The sequence below is a fragment of the Pseudophryne corroboree genome, chromosome 3 (genome assembly GCF_028390025.1).
Source record: "Pseudophryne corroboree isolate aPseCor3 chromosome 3, aPseCor3.hap2, whole genome shotgun sequence".
Classification (NCBI taxonomy): domain Eukaryota; kingdom Metazoa; phylum Chordata; class Amphibia; order Anura; family Myobatrachidae; genus Pseudophryne; species Pseudophryne corroboree.
This window is the reverse complement of record NC_086446.1, coordinates 163,991,858-164,015,952: the sequence shown is the minus strand read 5'-3', so window position 1 is coordinate 164,015,952 and position 24,095 is coordinate 163,991,858. Positions and strand designations below refer to the sequence as shown.

Genomic DNA, 24,095 nt, shown 5'->3' with positions numbered 1-24,095 from the left:
ATAGGTGAGACCAGAGCATGTTTGAATGGTGAGGGAAAAATGCTGGTAGAGAGTGATAGGTTAAAGAGGTGAGCAAGGTGGGAGCAGGCAGTGGGGGAGAGGGAACGGAGAAAACGGGAGGAGGTCCAGAGGCCAGGTTGAGGGGGTGGGGATAAGATGAGGGAGTGGACTTCCTTGTCTGAAGTGGGACGGAAGGAAGACAGGGTGGGATAGATAGAGGGGAAGGATCATGGGGGCAAGGGGGCAGCAGAGGGGTGACGGGAGGAAATGTTGTGTTGGATATCCTCAATTTTGGAGATGAAGAAGGAGGCAAAGTCAGTGGCAGTGAGGGAGGATGGGAGGGGAGGAGGAGGGGGGCAAAGGAGAGTGTTGTAAGTTTCAAAGAGACGACGTGGACTGGAGAACTGAGAAGAGATGAGCACTTGGAAAAAGGATTGTTTGGCAAGGGAAAGAGCAGAGCTGTAGGAGAGAATAAACTTGAAATGGAGAAGGTCTGCCAGAGAGTGAGATTTCCTCCAGGAGCGTTCAGCGGAGCGTGAACATTTTTGTAAGAATTGTGTTAGTGTGGTGTGCCAGGGTTGGGGTTTGGAGCGGCAGAAGGGGGCCACAGAGTCGAGAGCAGTGGTAAGGGAAGAATTATAGAAGGAGATTGCCTGGTTGGGACAAGTCATAGTCGAAAGAGAAGAGAGGAAAGTCTTGAGGGAGGACAGGATAGCGCGGTCGAGAGACCTGAGATTGCGTCTGGTGATGGTGGGTCTGGGCGTGGAGATGAGAAGGGAAGATGAGAGGGTGAAAGAAAGCAGATGGTGGTCAGAGAGATGGAAGGAAGAGTTTGAGAAATCAGAGAGATCACATCGGTGGGTGAAGACAAGGTCGAGGGAGTGGCTGAGATTGTGAGTAGGGGTGGAGGTCCATTGAGAAAGTCCAAAGGAGGTGGAAAGGGCAAGAAGATTAGTGGAAGCTGCATTAGTGATGTCAATAGGGATGTTAAAGTCACTGAGGATGATAGAGGGGAGGTCAGAGGAGAGAAAGTGGGGAAGCCAGGCAGCAAAGTTGTCAAGGAAAGGTGAACAGCAGCCAGGGGGGCAGTAGATCACCGCCACAAGGAGGTCAATGGGGTAGAAGAACCGGATAGTGTGGACCTCAAAGGTGGAGAAGGTGAGGGAGGGCTCAGGTGGGATAACACGAAAGGTGCAGTTTGGGGAGAGAAGGATGCCCACGCCTCCACCCTGGCGGTCATCAGGGGAGCTGCTTTCAGAGGAGAAGAGCCAGGTTTTAGTGATGGCGAGAAGGTTAAAAGAATGGGAGATGAAGAGGTCGTGGATAGTTGGCAGCTTGTTGCGGATTGATCTAGCATTCCACAGTGCACAGGAGAAAGGAAGGGAGGGGACAGGGGAGATGGGGATCAGGTTGGCTGGGTCCTGAATGCGTTTGGGTGGTCTGGAAATTGGGGGCGGATGGTGGTGGTGACCTAGCAGTGAGGATTGGTATGGGACAGGATCGAGGAGCCATAATTCCAGTACAGTAGTGTTGTTCACAGGAATAATATAGAATGGAGTGGGTGTAATATAGAATGAACAATGGAGGAGTGTAGTAAAAGCAAAGACAGTGCAAACAGGATTTTTGCGGAAATAATGGAAGGAACAGAAAGGCTGAGATTGTTACACAGTGGTTGAAGACAGTATAAATGAGGAGCAGAAAGCAATGTGTGAGAGCAGTAGGTCTGTTACTTAATCAGACAGGGAGTTCATGCTATTAACAGTCCACACTTAGACATCACTGTTATGGGCCCTACACACTTAAAGATCTAACTGAACGACATGAGCATTCATATTGTTCAATGTGTAGGCACCAACGATGAACGATACGCAGCCCCACGCTTGTTCAAAGTTTGTGCCGGGTCGCTTATACATGCATGCCAATATGAACAATCTCCATTAGCGTGCATGGCTATGGGGCTGTGTGACGGGGGAGTGAAGAAACTTCACTCCCCCCACCCCCTTCCCGTCACCCACCCCTCCCCCCCGCGCTGCCGAGTCGGCCGTATCAGCAGCCAATCACTTACTGTGTAGGGCTCATAAGAGCTGGCAGTTGTCAAATTAGAGAACACACTGTAGAAAAGGAATAGAAAATAAAATAAAAAAGGGTTAAAAAAGCAGAGGTGATGTAATGCTGTAATGAGTATGGTGGGCTAATTTGTGAGTATTTTTCCATTAGCCAATAAAGCGTCATAGTCTAACCATCGGTATCAGATTAAAGCATATAAGTATGTTGACAGCCATTTGGAATAAGGAGTTGCATAACTTTCTGTAAAGATTAGAAATACATAGGCAGCACTTTATCAAAGCCACCATGAACAAATGTACTACTGCCGTTCATCAGAATAGTTGCCTCCTCACGCTGTTTTGCAAAATTTAGAGGTACCCAGGGCCGTCTTTTCATATGGGCTCAGTGGGCTCTTGCCCAAGGGCCCCAGGAGTATAAGGGCCCTAGGCTGATAGCTGAGAGTCCCCTCTTTCCAGGGATACCAGATTTTTGAAAATCGGGCAAGGGGAAACAGAAATATCCGACTTCAAAGCAGTGGTCCCCATCAAAGCCTGTTAATTGCTCTTCCCAGCCAGATATCTCGGATTCTGTTTGACTTATAGTTTTTCAGATGGTATACTCCAAACGCTGGGACTCTCCCCTTTTACTGAACACTGGCAGCTTGTTTCTACTATGCCCAGAACCAGAGATATCAGCCTTCCAGCAGCTGGTCCCTGCTCCAGCTCTGCACGCTTGGTATACAGTTTTATATTTTAGTTGGTGGATTTCTCTGGCTTCTGAACTCTGATCCCCAAGTCCCCAGTACCTCCTGAAAGGAGGGACTCTTTAGTGTTTTCATCCCATTCAAAGCTAAGAAATCTACTTCCAGGAACTGGAGATATCTGCACTCAAGCAAGCTGCCCTCCCACCGGAAAATGGTGAATATTAAGCCCACGCCACTATCCACCCCTCCCCTGCGTATTAAACACCCCCTACCACCCTGGAAGTTATGTACCAGGGCCCCTTCATTCAGCCCAATGCCCCCTTCTACAGTTTAGTGTTCTTCCTCCTGCCCCATTCAGTGGCAAACGCAGGATTTCTAGAGGGGGGTTTCCAAATGCAGTACACAATCTCCCACTCTGCGGAACGTTGGAGCAATTGTGGGAGTCTGGGGGACTGGGTGAGCGGTAGAAGAACCTAGTAAAGACCCTGGACATTAATGTATACTGTATGGAATACAGTATTAATATTTAACACTGTAGATGGTCTATAGTATAGGCTGTATCACACATTTAAATAATATAAATAAGTGGTCAGGAAAAAGATTAAACATACCATAATAAATAAATAAATAAATACACAAACATAATAGAACCAGTCCTGCACTTTTTAAGCACACATTCTCCCACCTCGTGGTAAGGCTCCTGTCTTTTCTTCCTGTTAGCTACTCTCTTGTCCAGTGTACTGATTGAGAATTCACACAGCAAACTTGGTAGAAGAAGATGCTACCACTGGGCATGTGCAGCAACTCTGCTCTGTCCCTTAAACTGCATTATGTGGTGATAGCTCTAGTTATCGTATTATATACCATTGCTATTGTTTTCATAATTTGAGCCACTTGCCAAGAGGAGGGGGGTTTCTGTGCAACCGGAAACCCCCCCTGCGTTTGCCTATGCCATTTCCCAACATCTGTGCAGCAAAGGAGTAATTAGCAGAAATTACTGCTCCAGGTCCTACATGCTAAATTGAAGATAGAACACCCCCTACTGCCCACGAGACATCAAAGCTGCCACTGATAGCCCCCCACCCCCACCCCTACTGCTGGAGGATAGGTAGGGGCCCCAGTGCATTGTTGTGCCCAGGGGCCCACACTGCTGTTAAGACGGCCCTGGAGTTACCTATAGAAAAATTGGTGTATTATCTATGGTATGGTATCTATGGTATGACTCTTGATAAATTAAGAGAAGCGATGATCTCTCCTTTTTACCACCAAAATTTACTTACAAAATGGGTTATATAAACTGACTCCAGGGTCTAGAGTAGTGGAGAAGTCCTCATACAGTACTGGTCCTGCCTCCTGTCACTTTAGGCCAGGCATGGATAACCTGTGGCTCTCCTGGTGCTATGAATGTAGTATCAAGATACTCTGCTACGCATTGTCGCCACCTGCTTAACACATTCATTTTTACTTTACTATTTGTCTTAAATGGTATTTCTAAATGTACATGCTTTCTTTGTAACATAATTTATGAAAGCAAAGGGACAGTGATGTTGTTTTTTTATTCATGATAATTATATGTACTGCATGTAATTTATACAATGTTGTGCTTACTACTGTACTTTTTGTATGGGTTCCAAGTTTCTCACGCTATAGTGCTTTTGGACGTACAAGACTTCTTTGGTGTAGGACTTTTCAGGCTTGAAACCATGTGATGCCCTTAAAGACATGTCTCTCAAACACAGAGTCATCATCCCTACCAGCTTCATACCCCTTTCAGACCGCATATAAAGGGAGCCCTTTCACACAGGCATCCACAGCATAGCATATTCCCAGGGTGGTGACATCAGCAATTACGCATGCGTATACGTCCATACAGTGTGAACGGGAAACAAGTCGCTTTGACCCGGCAACACGTTCACACAACACAGCTACCCGGGTTGAAGCCGTATTCAACCCTGACGCTACCAGGGGTGAAATACCGGGTCGCTCGATCCGGGATATTTCCCCTGGACCCTATCAGACCGCACAGCAACCTGGGTTGCTGTGCGCTCATGTGCAATAGCCTGGGTTACAAGCTGGTGGTCTGAAAGGGGCATCAAAATCTATCTACTGTAGATAAAAACAAAATTTTATCTTGTATATGTGTGTGTGTATAATATATATATATATATATATATAATATATATATATATATATATATACCCTGCATATAGGGCCTAATTCATCACGGATCTACGAGGGGTTGCCCAGCACAGGGCAAGTCCACCCCGTGTGCCGCAGTAGCGTTCCATGCTTAATTACTCCCATATTACATTGGCAGATGTCCTGATGTCTGCTGTGCTAAATACACTCACGGTTTCTATTTTTCTAGCAATAATTATTTACATGCTTAGTTCTTATCTCTGATAACCTGTATCTGTGTTTTTAACCTCTCAGGGGTCCTCTGTGTTTGTAATCCTCACAAAACTTATAACAACTCCAAATCAAGTACAGGACTATTGCCCAGAGGTAAGTTGATCCCAGGATTGTGTCGAAGAGTTATGTAAATTTTTGCATATATTAGACAGTGTTTCTTATTTATTGGTTAACATTTTTCAGAGCGATGAGAAGCATAAATGCAGCACTGACAGTAATTGCACGAGAAACAAACCTACAGCCAATGGTAAGGATATAATAGTATAACATTTGCCTTTTAAATATAATTCTTAATTTATTAAGCAAGAAAAGTGAACATGTATATTTCACGTTACAGTCACACAGTAATCAGATCTACAACATGAATGCATTCAGGGTTGGTGGAAGTTGTATGCGTACCCTGGGGGGCGCCCACGTTACACCTGATATGCCACCCTCCCCTACTTGGAAGGAGTGGTGGCAATTTCTGCTTCCTTCATTCTGGGTGTATGGTGCTGGGCAGTGACATCATAGCCCAGCTTATCACTGACCTGGAGATAAACCTCCATGTCAGCAGCTAATGCTTAGTGTTGGAGTCAGGACCGGCGCTACCTGCTCAGCAAAGGTATGCAAAGCAGGGGGAGCACCAGGCTGGAGAGGCGCTCTCCCCACTCTGCTATCTTGCTGCTCTCCATGTTGCTGTTGGCTACCGCTGCACCTGTCAAACTGTATGACAGGCATCCGCGCTGACAGCGTAAAGAGCGTCTCTCCGTCTCTGCCTCCTCCTTGCTAATGTCCCTGTTGCTGCCAGCTGCTGCAGCCTGCGCCTGTCAGATCATATGACAGGCAGCAAATACCGGCAGCTCGAAGAGCAGTTCCCACTCTTTCCTTGCTAATGTCCCCTGTTGCTCCCAGTCGTCGCATATTAGGGTTAGTCTCCACCAGTCCACCCACTGATCATGTCAGGTACCTTCTCCTTTCCTCCCTGCTCTACACTATTGCATCTGTCAAGCTGTATGACAGAGAGCAGCACTGCCGCCATCTCTTCCCTCCCCTGTCACTGAAGACACTGCAGTTTTCAGTGCTGTCCCCCATCTCTCCCCCCCCCCTTCCCTTTCTCGCCTCCCTCTCTTCCCCTCCCCTCACTTAGTACTTTACTGTTGTGTGCATCAAAAGAGGAGCCTGAGTGTGTAGTGACAAGTGCGAGAAGCTGTCGGACAGCGGCAGGTGCAGGAGCAGGGCTTCAGGTAAGTACAGTGCAGTGTATTGTTGCATAATGTGTAAGCGGCATTACTGTTGGCATTATGTATAAATGGCTCTACTACTGTGGGCATTATGTGTAAGAGGTACTGTTACTGTCGGCACTGTGTATAGGGGAACTACTACTGTGATTATGTTTAAGCAGCACTACTACTGTGGGAAATGTATATAAGCGGCACTTCTACTGTAGGCATTGTGTATAGGGTGCACTACTATGTAGCATAACGTGAATAAGGGGCACTACTGTGTGGTGTAATGTGAATAAGGGACACTACTATGTGGTATATGAATCAGGGGTACTATGTGCGGTGTAATGTGAATAAGTTTGTGCTACTGTGTGTAATCATTTGAAATGTGGTTGCCATTGTGTGGCCACACCTCTTCTATGTGAGAGCACACCCCTTTTTTGTGGCGCATGCAGTCTCTTTGTGAGGGAGGGTGCAAAATGTATAGTTTGCAGGGGGGCGCCGAACACTCTAGCACATCATACAACTGCACACATTATGGCACATATGTAAATGTAATAGCCTTCAAGTTACAAACACCAACACAAAATTTACTATATAGCCTCTAGATTTAAAGTAGCAAAACAACCAATCTGTTATAGGGCCTAATTCAGACCTGATTGCTGTTGTGCGAAATCGCACAGTGGCCGATTATCGAATGACTGCGCATGCATATGCACCGCAATACGCACAAACAGCGACAGAATGGTGTGAAAATTTCGACCACTAGGCGTACGCAAGGTGATTGACAGGAAGCAGACATTTGTGGGTGGTAACTGGCTGTTTTCCTGGAGCGTCAGGAAAAAGGCAGCCGTTCCCAAGCGTTTTCTGGGAGGGTGTGTGACGTCAGTTCCGACCCCAAACAGCCTGATTCTATCATACTGTATGAGACAGTCCTGGGCGATGCACACATTGCACAGACTGGAAAAATCATTAGATGGTGATTGAGTTGCGAACGGATTCGCAGCTGTCCGCTGTCTGGCAAAGTTTTCGCACGGCATACACATACATTCGCACACTTGCACTGGGTGTTTTTTCACTCTATATGGGTGGCAGCTATCTGATTGCAGCCCTCTGCAAATTTGCAGAGGAGCGATCAGGTCTGAATTAGGCCCATAGTATTACTAGATGGAGAAATGAGGTCTATTTTCATACAAGAAAAAGTTTTGTTTGCTTTTCCCCCTAAGTAAATACCTGATCATTTTATAATGCTTCAATAAATGCCAGACTTTAATCTACTGTACTTCAGAAGAATTCAACCAGTAGGAGACAAATGACAACATATGTTTTTATGGGTGTGGCATGTTTTGTCAACATGCATAATATCTACATGGTTGTAATACAACTAATACAACTAATACAATTTTTATGTCATCACAGGTGGTGGAAGCTGAGTTGGTTGAATTACTGCACTCTTACCAAAATTAGAGTGCAGGGTCCTTCCAAAAAAGATACTGTGTGGGTGACAAATGACAATGGGGGTCATTCCGAGTTGTTCGCTCTGTATTTTTTTTCGCAACGGAGCGATTAGTCGCTAATGCGCATGCGCAATGTCCGCAGTGCGACTGCGCCAAGTAAATTTGATATGCAGTTAGGATTATTACTCACGGCATTACAAGGTTTTTTCTTCGTTCTGGTGATCGGAGTGTGATTGACAGGAAGTGGGTGTTTCTGGGCGCAAACAGGCCGTTTTATGGGTGTGTGCGAAAAAACGCTACCGTTTCTGGGAAAAACGCGGGAGTGGCTGGAGAAACGGAGGAGTGTCTGGATGAACGCTGGGTGTGTTTGTGACGTCAAACCAGGAACGACAAGCACTGAACTGATCGCAGATGCCGAGTAAGTCTGGAGCTACTCAGAAACTGCTAAGAGGTGTGTGGTAGCAATTTAGAGAATCTTTCGTTCGCAATTTTAAGAAGCTAAGATTCACTCCCAGTAGGCGGCGGCTTAGCGTGTGTAAAGCTGCTAAAAGCAGCTTGCGTGCGAGCAACTCGGAATGACCCCCCAATATTCTGTGACTTAGGAGTCTATTTACTAAGCCTCAGGTGGAGATAAAGTGACCGGTGATAAAGTACCAGCCAATCAGCTCCCAACTGCCATGTCACAGGCTGGGTTTGAAAAATGACAGGAGCTGATTGGCTGGTACTTTATCTTCGTCCACTTTATCTCCACCTGAGGCTTAGTAAATAGACCCCCCTATATCTAATTATGAGATATATCTTATAAGCATCTGTGATCAGTAAATATGTAACAAGGGAACAGTCTGCATTACAGTAAAAGTAAGAATTTGTTGTCTTGAATATGAAATGCTGGTTAATTATATTTTGATTGAATTAATAGAAGCATTGTGGTCTAGTTAAGAAAACATACGGAAACCTGATACTTAAAAACAATTTATAAACGTTTCGAGTAAAGGAATAAATGTAATCAAACATGTTTAAGTATAAAAACACAGACAAAAGGAGCAGAGCTTACATAAGTGACACCTCATGCAGCGTCTAAAAAAAGGGGCATGGCTTCACGAGGTACCGTCAGAAGGTCTGCGTAGCTTCACTGCACGGGGGCATGGCTAAGCTTTCCGACCCCCATTTCTGTCACTACGGGGGTACGGGAGATGCTGGCTGCTACATGGTGACAGAAGCTGGGCACTGCATGTAATGTTACAGTGCAGCACCCAGCTCCTGTCACTGAGCAGGAGCCGACACTTTGGTGACACACCACGGCGGGTGACACCTGGGTGCGGCTCCACCCCCCCGCACAGCCTTGTGACACCACTGAAAAGGAGCAATATATTTAAACAATTAACTTCCAACTATTTTTGTTATTGATACGTGAAACCTAGAACAAACCATGTTGTAGTGCAAGGAGTGCAAATACATTATTTATTTTCCACACAGGGTAATTACTGTACTGGCTGCTTTTGCATGTAGCCCACAAACACTGGGCAGCTTTATTCTCATGCTGCCATTAAGATTACAGCTAGGACACGCCCCTCCAAAATATAACAATCTCTGCACGTGGTAAATCAGGGCCACCTGCAGTGCAACATGGATTTGCCAAGGTTTGCTAGCTTTTTGGGATTTGTTCCCAACTCGGCATCAACACCTTAGTGACATTTAAAATTTGATTCCATGCTTAACATGGTCTGATTTAAAAGCATATATCCTGTTACATATACCACTTGTCTTTAATCTTTATTTAAAATTACTTCTTTTAAACTTCTAATACTATGGGCGGGAAGCCGGCCAAACTAGGACTTTTTTTTTTAAAGGGGCAATAATTTACAAGACTACACCATGTCTTGTAAATGATTGCCCCTTTAAAAAAAAACATCTGAGTTCGGCCAGCTTCCCACATGGCCGCCAAACTCGCACTTCATTATATTGCGCCCTATGCTTTATCTCTGAAATATTGTATGTAACAGCATATTGAGCTGAACATCAGACTGAGATTACTTAAAGAACAGCACCACTAGTATACATAGGGGCAAATTTAATGAGCCACAGTTAAATGATCTGCTGGGGTTATTCCAGGGCCGGATTAAGCCTTGGGAGTGCCTGGGGCACATAAAACATGGGGGCCCATGGGAAGTGTGGCAGGGGGTGTATATTAGATGCAATAGATTATGTGCATACCTCCCAACGTGATCCATTCCAGTAGGGACAAAATGCTCTCTACCTGGACTTCTCTCTTAATATACAGTATGATTAATGTCACATGTGTTTAACTATTTAATTGATATGAAAGGTTTTCCAACACAGGTGATTGCAATCATAATTTAAGAAGGAAGTCCAGGTAGAGAGAATTTTGTCCCTCCTTGAATGGGTCATGTTGGGATGTATGGATTGTGTATATTAAATTTAAAACAATGTTGTACAGTATATTAGATTTAAACTAATAGTTTAATAATGCCTGGGTAATGTTTTTAGCTCCATCTAATTGAAAAACAACTATTTTATAACATTGTCTTGTAGTGGAACAAAGACAACTTAAACAACCTTAAAATACACACAGAAAAATAAAATCTATAATTTATCTTGTCACATGCAAGAGTAGCAGCAGCCTCTGTAGTACTTACACACTGGGACAGGACGCAGAAGGTCTCTATCTAGACCATCATTAGATAACAAGTTACACAGGTCCCAGACATCCATGTGGGAAGGTGGGGAAGCTGAGATTCTTGTGTTACAGCTCACTTCACCTTCCTATCTCTCCTCTGGTCGTAAAGCTCCATCGGTAGCTCATGAAACCTGATGCTCCTGCGTCTCTGCCTGCACTGCATACTGTCCTGCTCACATTCTGTTATGCACACCAGTGCCAGCAGGAATGTACTGGTGTCTGAACGGTGAGGGATGCAAAACAAATGAACTCACAGACAGACTGGGGAATATGACATTACATACACAGAAGGTGATAGGGTAACAAAATAAACACAAAGTGAACAGAGAAGCCCAAAGGCTAAGAAACTGGGTGTCTCCCTAGTATTAGGAATGCTCAGATGGAAAGAAGCGAGATGTAGTGATTTAATACGTAGAGAACCCGAAATGCTGTTGCTAAGGGCAACAGCAAAACCCTAAAGGGTTACCAACGGGTGTGGCAGTAAACTCCTTGGTCAGAGATGGAATAATAGACACAAGGAGAGTCTCCACAATCCTAGTCCTCACTTGCAGTGCACTGGTTCAGCTTACTGCCACTAAACTGACACCTGAACACCTTGCACAGTGAGAAAGGATTTTGGCAGGCAAGTCTGAGAATACAGCCGCAAACTTGCTAGGTTCACAGAGTAGCAAAAGAACCCCAGCAGGTTAAACGACTGACTCCAGTCTTACTGCTAGGTCTGGATTGGCAGAGTGTAATACCAAATCCCAAGGCCTATTTGCAGTAAGCAACAAACAAATACAAAGTTTACACAGTACTAGCTAGCTTTCAGGAACTGACTAACCAACAAAGATTCAGCAGCATCTGCCTAACCTGAGAAGAGGGTTTATATAGCAGGTGCTGTCCACGCCCCACTCAGACCTCACAGACTGTGAGCACAAAAACCAGCACCGGATCCCCTGCCGTGCACAGAGCCTGTAACCACTGCACAGCAAAAGACCCGAACCGGAGTATCAGCTACGCTCAGGTTACTCCGCTAGCACTTGTCTCCCGGTTGCCATGACGACGTGGCAGCACAGAGCAGGAGACCCTAACAGTACCCCCCTCTGACGAGGGGTCAAAGAACCCCTACCACCGGGTTTATCGGGGAACTGCGAGAAGAAAGAGCGTAACAGTCTGGGGGCATGAAGATCACAACTGCGCACCCACGACCGCTCCTCCGGGCCATACCCCTTCCAGTGCACCAAAAATGACAGCCGACCCCGAACCATCTTGGAGTCAAGAATCCTTTCAACAACAAACTCCCTCTGGCCACGTATCAGAAGAGGGGAAGGTCTTCCACTGGAAGAAGGATTACTAATCGCCCGTTTTAAAAGGGAACAATGAAATGTTTTATTGATACCCAAAGAACGGGGTAGATCTAACTGAAATGCCACCGGATTGATAACCCTAGTGATCTTATAAGGACCGATGAACCGGGGGCCTAACTTATGAGATGGCTGTCTCAACTTCAAATTCTTGGTAGACAACCAGACGAAGTCTCCTAATTTGAAGCTGCAGGGTCTTCTCCGCTTATCAAAAACCCTTTTGGTCACTAATGACACAGACACAAGGGCTTTCTTCACTTTCCTCCAAATACCTCTAAGGACCGAAACCACAGAGGAACCACCAGGCGTGGAGTCCAGGGGGTCAAAAGAATTGGCCTTAGGATGATGCCCATACACACAAAGGAAGGGAGAGATCCCTGTAGCAGAGTGAGCCGCGTTGTTATAGGCAAACTCCGCCATGGACAGATGAGCCACCCAGTCAGTCTGACACTTGGAGACATAACACCTGAGGAACTGCTCCAAGGACTGGTTCACCCTTTCAGCCTGCCCATTAGACTGCGGATGGTAGCCTGACGACAAGCTGACAGAAATCTGGAGATCGGAACAAAATGCCCTCCAGAATTTGGCCACAAACTGGGATCCGCGGTCAGAGACCACATCAAGTGGCAACCCGTGGAGGCGCACAACATGCAGCATAAATAATTCAGACAGGCGTCTGGCCGATGGCAGCCCAACCAATGGAACGAAGTGCGCCATCTTCGAAAACCTGTCAACGACAACCCAGATGGCTGTCATCCCCGAGGATTTGGGCAAGTCCACCACAAAATCCATTGAAATGTGGGTCCATGGCTTAAATGGAAAAGAGAATGGATGTAATGGGCCAACAGGAACCCCTCTAGGAGTCTTATTTCGGGCACAGATGTCACATGCCCGAACCAACTGATCCACATCCCTAGCCACCGAGGGCCACCACACCGCCCTAGATAGCAACTCCCGAGTTCTGGCAATACCCGGGTGACCTGCCGACTTCTTGGCATGGAATTCCAGGAACACTCGCTGTCTTAACCTAGGAGGCACAAACAAAAGACCTACCGGTAGGTCTGGAGGAGCCTGCTCCTGTGCTCTAAGGACTAATGACAAGAGGTCCTGGGTAATGCCCACTTTAATACATGATGGGGACACAATGGGCAATGGCTCCTCGGTGGTCTCCTGGATTGGAGCAAAACTCCACGAGAGCGCATCAGCCTTGATGTTTTTTGACCCAGGGCGATATGTTATCAAAAAATTAAAGCGAGCAAAAAACAAAGCCCATCGTGCCTGCCTGGCATTGAGGCGCTTCGCTGACTCTAAATATGCCAAATTCTTATGGTCGGTGAGAATTGAGACCACAAACTTAGCCCCCTCAAGCCAGTGTCTCCACTCCTCGAGTGCATCCTTAATAGCCAACAATTCCCGGTTACCCACGTCATAATTCATCTCGGCAGGCGAAAATTTACGGGAAAAGTAAGCACAGGGATGAAGGCGATTATCAGACACCCCCATCTGAGAGAGCACTGCCCCAATACCCATTTCAGAGGCATCCACCTCCACCACAAAAGGACACTCTGGATCTGGGTGTCGCAGCACCTTGGCCGAGACAAATGCCCTTTTGAGACGGGCAAAAGCCGCTTTGGCCTCACAAGACCAGTGAGCAACATCCGCCCCTTTCTTAGTGAGTGCCACCAAGGGCGCCACTATAGACGAAAATCCAGCGATAAATCATCTATAAAAATTCGCAAAGCCCAGAAAACGCTGAAGCGCCTTCAAACTAGTGGTCTGCACCCAATCCAGGACTGCCTGTACCTTGGAACCCTCCATTTGGAAACCTTCTGGGGAGATAATATATCCTAGAAATGCGATTTGCTGAACTTCAAATTCGCACTTCTCCAGCTTCGCCCCAAGCCGTGTTGTCTCTGAGTTTCTGGAGGACTAAGCGTACATGCTTCCGATGTTCCTCCAGGGAATGGGAGAAGATTAGGATGTCATCTAAGTATACAACTAAGAATCTATCCAAATATTCCCTGAGCACATCGTTCATGAAGTCCTGGAAGACTGCCGGGTGTCACGATCCGGGTATCTGGACGCCATTTCTTGCCCATCAGATGCCTCCTAAGGCTGGCTCAGCGCTCCAGGACCGGATCCCATCTGTTATCCTGATGTGTACATTCCTGTATCCTCTCCTGTCACTCTGGGACGCTGTCACAGTGAACGCCATATTACACCTGGCATGGCGTCTCCCGCGGCCTCCGCCGCCGTCCCTGAACTTCTGCATGCAGAGTGTCTGAGTGGCGATTACGTCAGCCGCGGCCTCCGCTGTGTCCGCGTGGTTGGATGTGCATCTGTCAGCCTGGCGCCTCCTGTCTCCGGTGGCCGGCGCCGCCATTACTGTTTTCATTACCACATGGATTACAAACCAAACTTCCCTCCAAGTGTCTGCATGGGCGCAGCCATCTTGGATTCTGTCAGCTGATCATTTCCACCAATCTGTTCTCAGTATTGATAATCTGCATAATTGCCTAGCCAATCCCTTCCTTGCTGCAGGTATAAATACACTGTGCCTGAGCAAGGAAGGCGTCAGTGCTTTGGTTGTCAAACCTAGTTCCTGTTTGTCTCTCTCCTGTGATTGTCTTCCAGGTTCCAGCTCCTGTCTCAAGACTTCCACCATAGAGACCCGCACCAGCATTCCACCTGCGGTGTAGCCTGACTCTCCAATCCATTGTGGATTCATCTGTTTCCAGCTACAACATTACCGGCTTCCAGCTCAGCTTCCAGCAGAGTACAGCTTCCCTTAAAGGGCCGGTGTCCTTTCTACACTTTACCACTCTCCACCGGTATTATTATTTCTCCGCTCTCAAGTTCTACATTTCAGTTCATATTTCATCGCTCCCAAGTTCATTTATTATTTAACTGGTTCCAGCCAGTATCCACTCCGTGCTAACAACAGTCTGGTTCCAGCCAGTATCCACAGCAGCTGTTTTATCTTCAGCAACCCAGCTTTTCCTGGAACACCAGCTGGCACAATCCTGGGTTATCTCCATTGCTACAGTCGGGCCTGGTAAGGACTTTCCATCTAGAAGATCATAAGAACTATCTCACACTACCAGTGCCCTGTGGCTCCTGCCATCCTGTAGTACCCAGGAACTGTATTTATTCTTTGCTGACTTTTACGTTTTCTTTTACTGCTGCTGTGTTGCGGAGTTGTCATAATAAACATCATTGACTTTTATCCAAGTTGTCGTGGTCACGCCTTCGGGCAGTTATTATTCATGTTACTTACATGTCCAGGGGTCTGATACAACCTCCCAGGTTCCGGTACATCTCAGCCCCTACAACTGAGGCTGCCTCCCGTCAGCTCAGGCCCTCAGTTGTGACAGTAAGCACTGACCTAATGAATCCAGCCGGAGACCAGGATCAAGCGGCCAGGCCGATGCAAGAACTGGCAGCCCGACTAGAACATCAGGAGGCTGCACAGGGCCACATCATCCGCTGTCTCCAGGATCTCTCTACTCGGCTGGATGGGATTCAGACAACTCTCCGTGGATCAGGCGCGTCTGGTGCGTCAACCACAGTGACTCCAGCTATAACCCCACCCACCTTACCCATTTCTGCTCCACGTCTTCATCTTCCAACGCCAGCAAAATTTGACGGATCTCCAAGATTCTGCAGGGGATTTCTCAACCAGTGTGAGATTCAGTTTGAGCTACAACCTGGCAATTTTCCCAGTGACCGTACAAAAATTGCCTACATTATTTCTCTTCTCAGTGGCTCAGCCCTTGATTGGGCATCACCGTTATGGGAGAGGTCCGACACCCTGCTATCTTCCTACACTGCCTTCGTGTCAACATTCAGGCGCATCTTCGACGAGCCAGGCCGGGTAACCTCAGCTTCATCTGAGATTCTCCGTTTACGCCAGGGGTCACGTACTGTATGACAATATCTGATACAGTTCCAGATCCTGGCATCCGAACTGGCATGGAACGACGAGGCCCTGTATGCTGCATTCTGGCATGGCTTATCTGAGCGTATTAAAGATGAGTTAGCTACCAGAGACTTACCTTCTAAGTTAGATGAGCTAATCTCACTCTGCACGAAAGTTGATTTACGTTTCAGAGAGAGAGCAACTGAGCGTGGAAGATCATCTGCTCCAAAATCTTCTGCTCCTCCTCCTCGTCAACTGTCACCATCTAAAGATGAGCCCATGCAACTTGGCCGTTCCCGTTTAACTCCTGCTGAGCGCCGAAGACGTCTCTCCGAGTTTCTCTGTCTCTATTGTGCAGCTCCGTCTCACACCATTAATGCCTGTCCCAAACGTCCGGGAAACTCCAAATCCTAGCTCGCCAAGGAGAGGGCCGGCTAGGAGTAATGATCTCCTCTCCATCTCCTCAAGATTGTAATCTCCCAGTCTCGCTTCAAGTTGCTCAACGTTATCGGAACGTCATTGCCCTCCTTGATTCCGGAGCAGCTGGGAACTTTATTACCGAAGCCTATGTTAAACGGTGGTCCCTACCCACCGAGAGACTTCCTTCGTCCATTTCTTTAACTGCCGTGGATGGCAGCAAAATTTTTGATGCAGTTATTTCTTTAAGGACTCTACCAGTTCGTCTGAGAGTGGGAGTTCTTCATTCCGAACTTATTTCTTTTTTAGTGATTCCAAGAGCCACACATCCTGTGGTCCTGGGCCTTCCATGGCTCCGTCTTCACAATCCTACAATTGATTGGACGACTACGCAAATCCTGGCATGGGGTTCCTCCTGTGCTGAGACATGTTTGTTTAAAGTATTGCCTGTCTGTTCTTCCTCCCCCAGGTCGTCTGATGTTCCACCTCCTCCATATCAAGATTTCACGGATGTGTTCAGTAAAGCTTCTGCTGATATCCTCCCTCCTCATAGAGAATGGGACTGTCCGATTGATCTCGTTCCAGGGAAGGTTCCACCTCGAGGCCGAACTTATCCGTTGTCTCTGCCTGAGACGCATTCTATGGAGGAATATATTAAAGAGAACCTAGCAAAGGGGTTCATTCGACCTTCTTCTTCTCCAGCCGGCGCAGGCTTCTTTTTTGTAAAAAAGAAAGATGGTGGTCTGCGGCCGTGCATCGACTACAGAGGTTTGAACGACATTACCATCAAGAACCGTTATCCTTTACCCCTGATTACTGAGCTCTTTGACAGAGTTAGCGGAGCTACCATCTTTACAAAGCTGGACTTGCGAGGTGCATACAATCTCATCCGGATCCGTGAGGGTGACGAGTGGAAGACCGCCTTTAACACCCGTGACGGACATTATGAGTACCTCGTCATGCCCTTCGGATTGAGCAATGCTCCAGCTGTCTTCCAGCATTTTGTCAATGAGATCTTCAGAGACATTCTATACCGTCATGTCGTGGTCTATCTAGACGATATCCTCATTTTTGCCAACGATTTAGAGGAACATCGTTTTTGGGTTAAAGAGGTTCTGTCCCGTCTCCGTGTCAATCATCTCTATTGCAAATTAGAAAAATGCGTCTTTGAAGTCAAGTCCATTCCGTTTCTAGGGTACATTGTGTCCGGTTCCGGACTAGAGATGGATCCTGAGAAACTACAAGCAATCCAAAATTGGCCGGTACCCTTAACCCTCAAAGGGGTCCAGAGGTTCTTAGGGTTCGCCAACTATTACCGAAAGTTTATACGAGACTTTTCCACCGTTGTGGCGCCTATTACTGCTTTCACTAAGAAGGGTGCTAACCCGTCCAAGTGGTCTGAAGAAGCCATGCAAGCATTTCATCTTTTAAAACAAAGGTTCATCTCTGCGCCTGTTCTGAAACAGCCTGACATCGACTCTCCTTTCATCTTAGAGGTGGATGCCTCCTCCGTTGGAGTAGGAGCGGTGTTATCTCAGAGGGCTAAAGATGGCCATTTACACCCTTGCAGTTTCTTCTCCCGGAAGTTCTCCCCAGCTGAGCGCAACTATGCCATTGGCGACCAGGAGTTGCTAGCCATCAAGCTCGCTCTAGAAGAGTGGAGGTATCTGTTGGAGGGAGCTTCTCATTCAATCACCATACTTACAGACCACAAGAACCTTTTATACCTGAAGGGCGCACAATGTCTCAACCCTCGTCAGGCCAGATGGGCACTTTTCTTTTCCAGGTTCGACTTTAAACTCCAGTTCTGTCCGGGCTCTCAGAATCGCATGGCCGATGCCCTTTCCCGCTCATGGGAGCAAGAAAATGAGTCAGAGTCTTCAGACAAGCATCCTATTATAAATCCGTTGGCATTCTCCACGGTAGGGATGGACTCTACGCCCCCATCAGGGAAAAGTTTTGTGAAGCCGATGCTAAGGAAGAAGCTCATGCATTGGGCCCATGCTTCCCGTTTTGCCGGACATACAGGTATCCAAAAAACCCTGGAGTTTATCTCTAGGTCCTATTGGTGGCCAACTCTGAAAAAGGACGTCTTGGAGTTTATTGCATCTTGCCCAAAGTGTGCCCAACATAAAGTATCTCGCCAGTCGCCTGCGGGGCAACTGGTTCCACTATCCGTTCCCCGTCGACCATGGACCCACTTGTCGATGGATTTCATTACAGACTTACCCATGTGCAACAAGTTCAATACCATCTGGGTGGTAGTTGACCGGTTCACCAAGATGGCACACTTCATTCCTCTCACCGGTCTTCCGTCAGCTTCCAAGTTGGCTCAAGTATTCATACAAGAGATCTTCCGACTCCACGGTCTTCCTGAAGAAATTATCTCAGATCGAGGAGTTCAATTCACAGCCAAATTCTGGCGAAGTTTATGTCAAGTCCTCCAAGTCAAGCTAAAGTTTTCCACGGCTTACCATCCTCAGACCAATGGTCAAACCGAGAGGGTGAATCAGGACTTGGAGGTCTTCCTCCGCATCTATGTGTCCTCCTCTCAAGATGACTGGGTTCAATTACTTCCCTGGGCCGAGTTCTGTCATAACAACCAGTATCATTCTTCATCTGCTTCAACACCATTCTTCACTAACTTTGGATTCCACCCTAAAGTCCCTGAGTTCCAACCGCTTCCAGCAACTTCTGTTCCCGCAGTGGATATCACCTTGCATCAGTTTGCCAATATCTGGAAGAGCGTACGATCAGCTCTGCTCAAGGCATCGTTCAGGTACAAGAAGTTTGCGGATAAGAAGCGTCGAGCAGTTCCTGCTCTCAAGGTGGGTGATCGGGTATGGTTATCCACGAAGAATTTGAGGTTAAGAGTTCCCAGTATGAAGTTTGCACCTCGCTATATCGGTCCTTTCAAGATTGAACAAGTCATCAATCCTGTTGCTTACAGACTCCAGTTGCCTCCCTTCTTAAAAATACCCAGGACATTCCATGTTTCCCTGTTGAAACCGCTGATCTTGAATCGGTTTCATTCCTCACTTCCTCCAACTCCGAAAGTCCAAACTCAACGAGGCGTTGAGTATGAAGTGGCCAAGATCCTGGACTCACGTCACCGTTACGGTCAACTACAATATCTTATTGACTGGAAGGGTTATGGTCCTGAGGAACGTTCATGGACCAATGCTTCTGATGTCCATGCTCCTGCCTTGGTCCGGAGATTCCATTCCAAGTTTCCTCAAAAGCCAAAGAAGTGTCCTGGGGCCACTCCTAAAGGGGGGGGTGCTGTCACGATCCGGGTATCTGGACGCCATTTCTTGCCCATCAGATGCCTCCTAAGGCTGGCTCAGCGCTCCAGGACCGGATCCCATCTGTTATCCTGATGTGTACATTCCTGTATCCTCTCCTGTCACTCTGGGACGCTGTCACAGTGAACGCCATATTACACCTGGCATGGCGTCTCCCGCGGCCTCCGCCGCCGTCCCTGAACTTCTGCATGCAGAGTGTCTGAGTGGCGATTACGTCAGCCGCGGCCTCCGCTGTGTCCGCGTGGTTGGATGTGCATCTGTCTGCCTGGCGCCTCCTGTCTCCGGTGGCCGGCGCCGCCATTACTGTTTTCATTACCACATGGATTACAAACCAAACTTCCCTCCAAGTGTCTGCATGGGCGCAGCCATCTTGGATTCTGTCAGCTGATCATTTCCACCAATCTGTTCTCAGTATTGATAATCTGCATAATTGCCTAGCCAATCCCTTCCTTGCTGCAGGTATAAATACACTGTGCCTGAGCAAGGAAGGCGTCAGTGCTTTGGTTGTCAAACCTAGTTCCTGTTTGTCTCTCTCCTGTGATTGTCTTCCAGGTTCCAGCTCCTGTCTCAAGACTTCCACCATAGAGACCCGCACCAGCATTCCACCTGCGGTGTAGCCTGACTCTCCAATCCATTGTGGATTCATCTGTTTCCAGCTACAACATTACCGGCTTCCAGCTCAGCTTCCAGCAGAGTACAGCTTCCCTTAAAGGGCCGGTGTCCTTTCTACACTTTACCACTCTCCACCGGTATTATTATTTCTCCGCTCTCAAGTTCTACATTTCAGTTCATATTTCATCGCTCCCAAGTTCATTTATTATTTAACTGGTTCCAGCCAGTATCCACTCCGTGCTAACAACAGTCTGGTTCCAGCCAGTATCCACAGCAGCTGTTTTATCTTCAGCAACCCAGCTTTTCCTGGAACACCAGCTGGCACAATCCTGGGTTATCTCCATTGCTACAGTCGGGCCTGGTAAGGACTTTCCATCTAGAAGATCATAAGAACTATCTCACACTACCAGTGCCCTGTGGCTCCTGCCATCCTGTAGTACCCAGGAACTGTATTTATTCTTTGCTGACTTTTACGTTTTCTTTTACTGCTGCTGTGTTGCGGAGTTGTCATAATAAACATCATTGACTTTTATCCAAGTTGTCGTGGTCACGCCTTCGGGCAGTTATTATTCATGTTACTTACATGTCCAGGGGTCTGATAGATAAAACTTCAGAACAAATGCGCAACAAAACCAAAAAAGCTGCTAAAAAATGTGCAAGAGTGCGCATCCAAATACACACACAATGGACAAAATGGTAAAAAATTAACACATCAATAATAGCGCTGATTGGAAGTCATGTAATAAACTAAATACACCACTGTGTAAAATCCGGTGAATATAAGTGTATTGGTTCACCATAGGCTGAGGCAGATCTCCTCACAATTCTCTCTTATGTGTGCAAAGTTCTCCTCCTTCTACGAGCCAATCAAGGGGTAGCTGCACCAGATCTTGAATCTGCAAAATAAGTGGCACCTCTTCCCCTCTTTTGCATGAGGGAATGTTTAGAGGGACACTTTACACAAAATAGATCATGGTGCAGTATTTCTTAAAAGCAGAACAATTTATTTTTCACAAGATGCACTTACAAAAGCAAAGAATAAAAACAGCATAACATGAAAATCTCATTTGGCATATCACCAACAGATGCACTCCTTGGTCAGGGATCCCCCAGGTGTCAGATGGTAAAAAAGTGGAAATGTGAGCTCCGGATGCCCACAGCCACGTCACCACAGGTCAATCCCGCAAGGTAGCAGATGAGATAAAATACAGGAGCCACGCTTAACGCGTTTCGGACGGTGAAACGTCCTTCGTCAGAAGCATGGCTAACATACAGATGCTCTTACTATTTATACCCTCTTAATGAGGGATAACCAGCTGTGCACAATTTCCGCTAGCCGGCGTCGTCTTAATCCCCCACTGGTGTGTGTAGTTCAAAAGCGGAACCGGAAGTGACGTGTGCGTATCATCGCGGACCGGAAGTCGCGATGTTTGCGTTCCACCGCGGGATTCTTCTTCTCCGGTTATGATAAATAGTTGTGCTTTTCAAAATCAATTTATAGATGGAGAGTCCATATTATAGAGTCCTCATGGATATAATCCACCATATAAAATACAGAAATGACAAAAAACATAATTTAAAACATAATTTAAAACTACATCATATCATTTATGTCATAAAATTGTTGTATTCATCAAAGGCATAGAGGAATATAAAAGTGCACAGTGCATAATTAAAAAACCAACACCAACATGCTATGTTAAAAAATTAATATGTTAAAGAATTAATTTTAATTAAGGAAGCATTTTAATTCGAATTCACCGTTTAGTCCTCCTGGGGACAGAGTCCCCAAACGGTGAATCCACCTCATTTCTGTCTGTGATAGCCTTCTGTCAAGATCCCTTGTCCTCCATTTAGGGAGAATTACTTGGATCCCACAGAAGGATTTTAAGAAACATTCTTTTGAGCTATGCTGTTTCTTAAAATGTGAGGAAACTGTATGGGTCTCTAAGCCCTTTCTGATATTGTAAATGTGCTCTGCCCATCTAGTTTTTGCACATCGAGTTGTTTTTCCCACATAAAAGAGTCCACATGCACAGGACTAAACGGTGAATTCAATTTAAATGCTTCCTTAATTAAAATTAATTCTTTAACATATTAATTTTTTAACATAGCATGTTGGTGTTGGTTTTTTAATTATGCACTGTGCACTTTTATATTCCTCTATGCCTTTGATGAATACAACAATTTTATGACATAAATGATATGATGTAGTTTTAAATTATGTTTTAAATTATGTTTTTTGTCATTTCTGTATTTTATATGGTGGATTATATCCATGAGGACTCTATAATATGGACTCTCCATCTATAAATTGATTTTGAAAAGCACAACTATTTATCATAACCGGAGAAGAAGAATCCCGCGGTGGAACGCAAACATCGCGACTTCCGGTCCGCGATGATACGCACACGTCACTTCCGGTTCCGCTTTTGAACTACACACACCAGTGGGGGATTAAGACGACGCCGGCTAGCGGAAATTGTGCACAGCTGGTTATCCCTCATTAAGAGGGTATAAACAGTAAGAGCATCTGTATGTTAGCCATGCTTCTGACGAAGGACGTTTCACCGTCCGAAACGCGTTAAGCGTGGCTCCTGTATTTTATCTCATCTGCTACCTTGCGCGATTGACCTGTGGTGACGTGGCTGTGGGCATCCGGAGCTCACATTTCCACTTTTTTACCATCTGACACCTGGGGGATCCCTGACCAAGGAGTGCATCTGTTGGTGATATGCCAAATGAGATTTTCATGTTATGCTGTTTTTATTCTTTGCTTTTGTAAGTGCATCTTGTGAAAAATAAATTGTTCTGCTTTTAAGAAATACTGCACCATGATCTATTTTGTGTAAAGTGTCCCTCTAAACATTCCCTCATGCAAAAGAGGGGAAGAGGTGCCACTTATTTTGCAGATTCAAGATCTGGTGCAGCTACCCCTTGATTGGCTCGTAGAAGGAGGAGAACTTTGCACACATAAGAGAGAATTGTGAGGAGATCTGCCTCAGCCTATGGTGAACCAATACACTTATATTCACCGGATTTTACACAGTGGTGTATTTAGTTTATTACATGACTTCCAATCAGCGCTATTATTGATGTGTTAATTTTTTACCATTATGTCCAGGGGTCTGATACAACCTCCCAGGTTCCGGTACATCTCAGCCCCTACAACTGAGGCTGCCTCCCGTCAGCTCAGGCCCTCAGTTGTGACACCGGGGCATTACAGAGCCCAAAAGGCATCACCAAATATTCATAATGCCCTGAGTGGGTATTAAAGGCAGTCTTCCATTCATCCCCCTCTCTTATTCGGATTAGATTGTACGCACCGCGTAGGTCAATCTTAGAAAAAATGGTGGCAGTACGAAGCTGGTCAAACAAGACCGAAATGAGAGGCAGTGGGTATGAGTTTTTAATCGTGATACGGTTCAATTCCCTGAAGTCGATGCAGGGTCGCAACGAACCGTCCTTTTTACCCACGAAGAAGAACCCCGACCCAACTGGAGACTGTGAAGGTCTGATAAATCCCTTAGCCAAGTTCTCCTGAATGTACTCTGCCATAGCCTGAGTCTCAGGACGTGACAGGGAGTACAACCTGCTCTTGGGAAGCTTAGCATTCGGCAACAAATCAATGGCACAGTCATAGGGGCGATGGGGAGGTAGTACCTCTGCAACTCTTTTGGAGAACACGTCCGCAAAATCTGCATAACATCCTGGCAATCCTGGCAAACTTAGCTGCGAAAGCCTGACTGGAAGGCTCAAGCAACTCCTGAAACAATCAGTACCCCAACTAAGAATCTCCCCAGAGACCCAGTCAAATTAAGGGATTGTGGGCCCTTAACCAGGGTAACCCCAACACCAATGGGGCAAAAGTACAGACAGTCACATAAAAGGACAATTTTTCAGAGTGTGTGGCTCCAATAAACAAAGAAATCTGGCTAGTGCAAGAGGTAATTTTACCCTGGGATAATGGTTCCC

The 24,095-nt window shown here is 46.4% G+C and overlaps 1 protein-coding gene across 1 annotated transcript in view; it reads left to right on the top strand.

Moving 5' to 3' along the window:
* Positions 1-24,095, top strand: part of P2RX3 (purinergic receptor P2X 3) — a 303,463-nt gene that overhangs the window by 136,683 nt on the left and 142,685 nt on the right. Inside the window, exons 3-4 of the mRNA XM_063958551.1 lie at positions 5,183-5,254; positions 5,345-5,408. Coding sequence (XP_063814621.1) covers positions 5,183-5,254; positions 5,345-5,408 — 136 coding nt within the window. The remainder of the gene's footprint in view (positions 1-5,182; positions 5,255-5,344; positions 5,409-24,095) is intronic.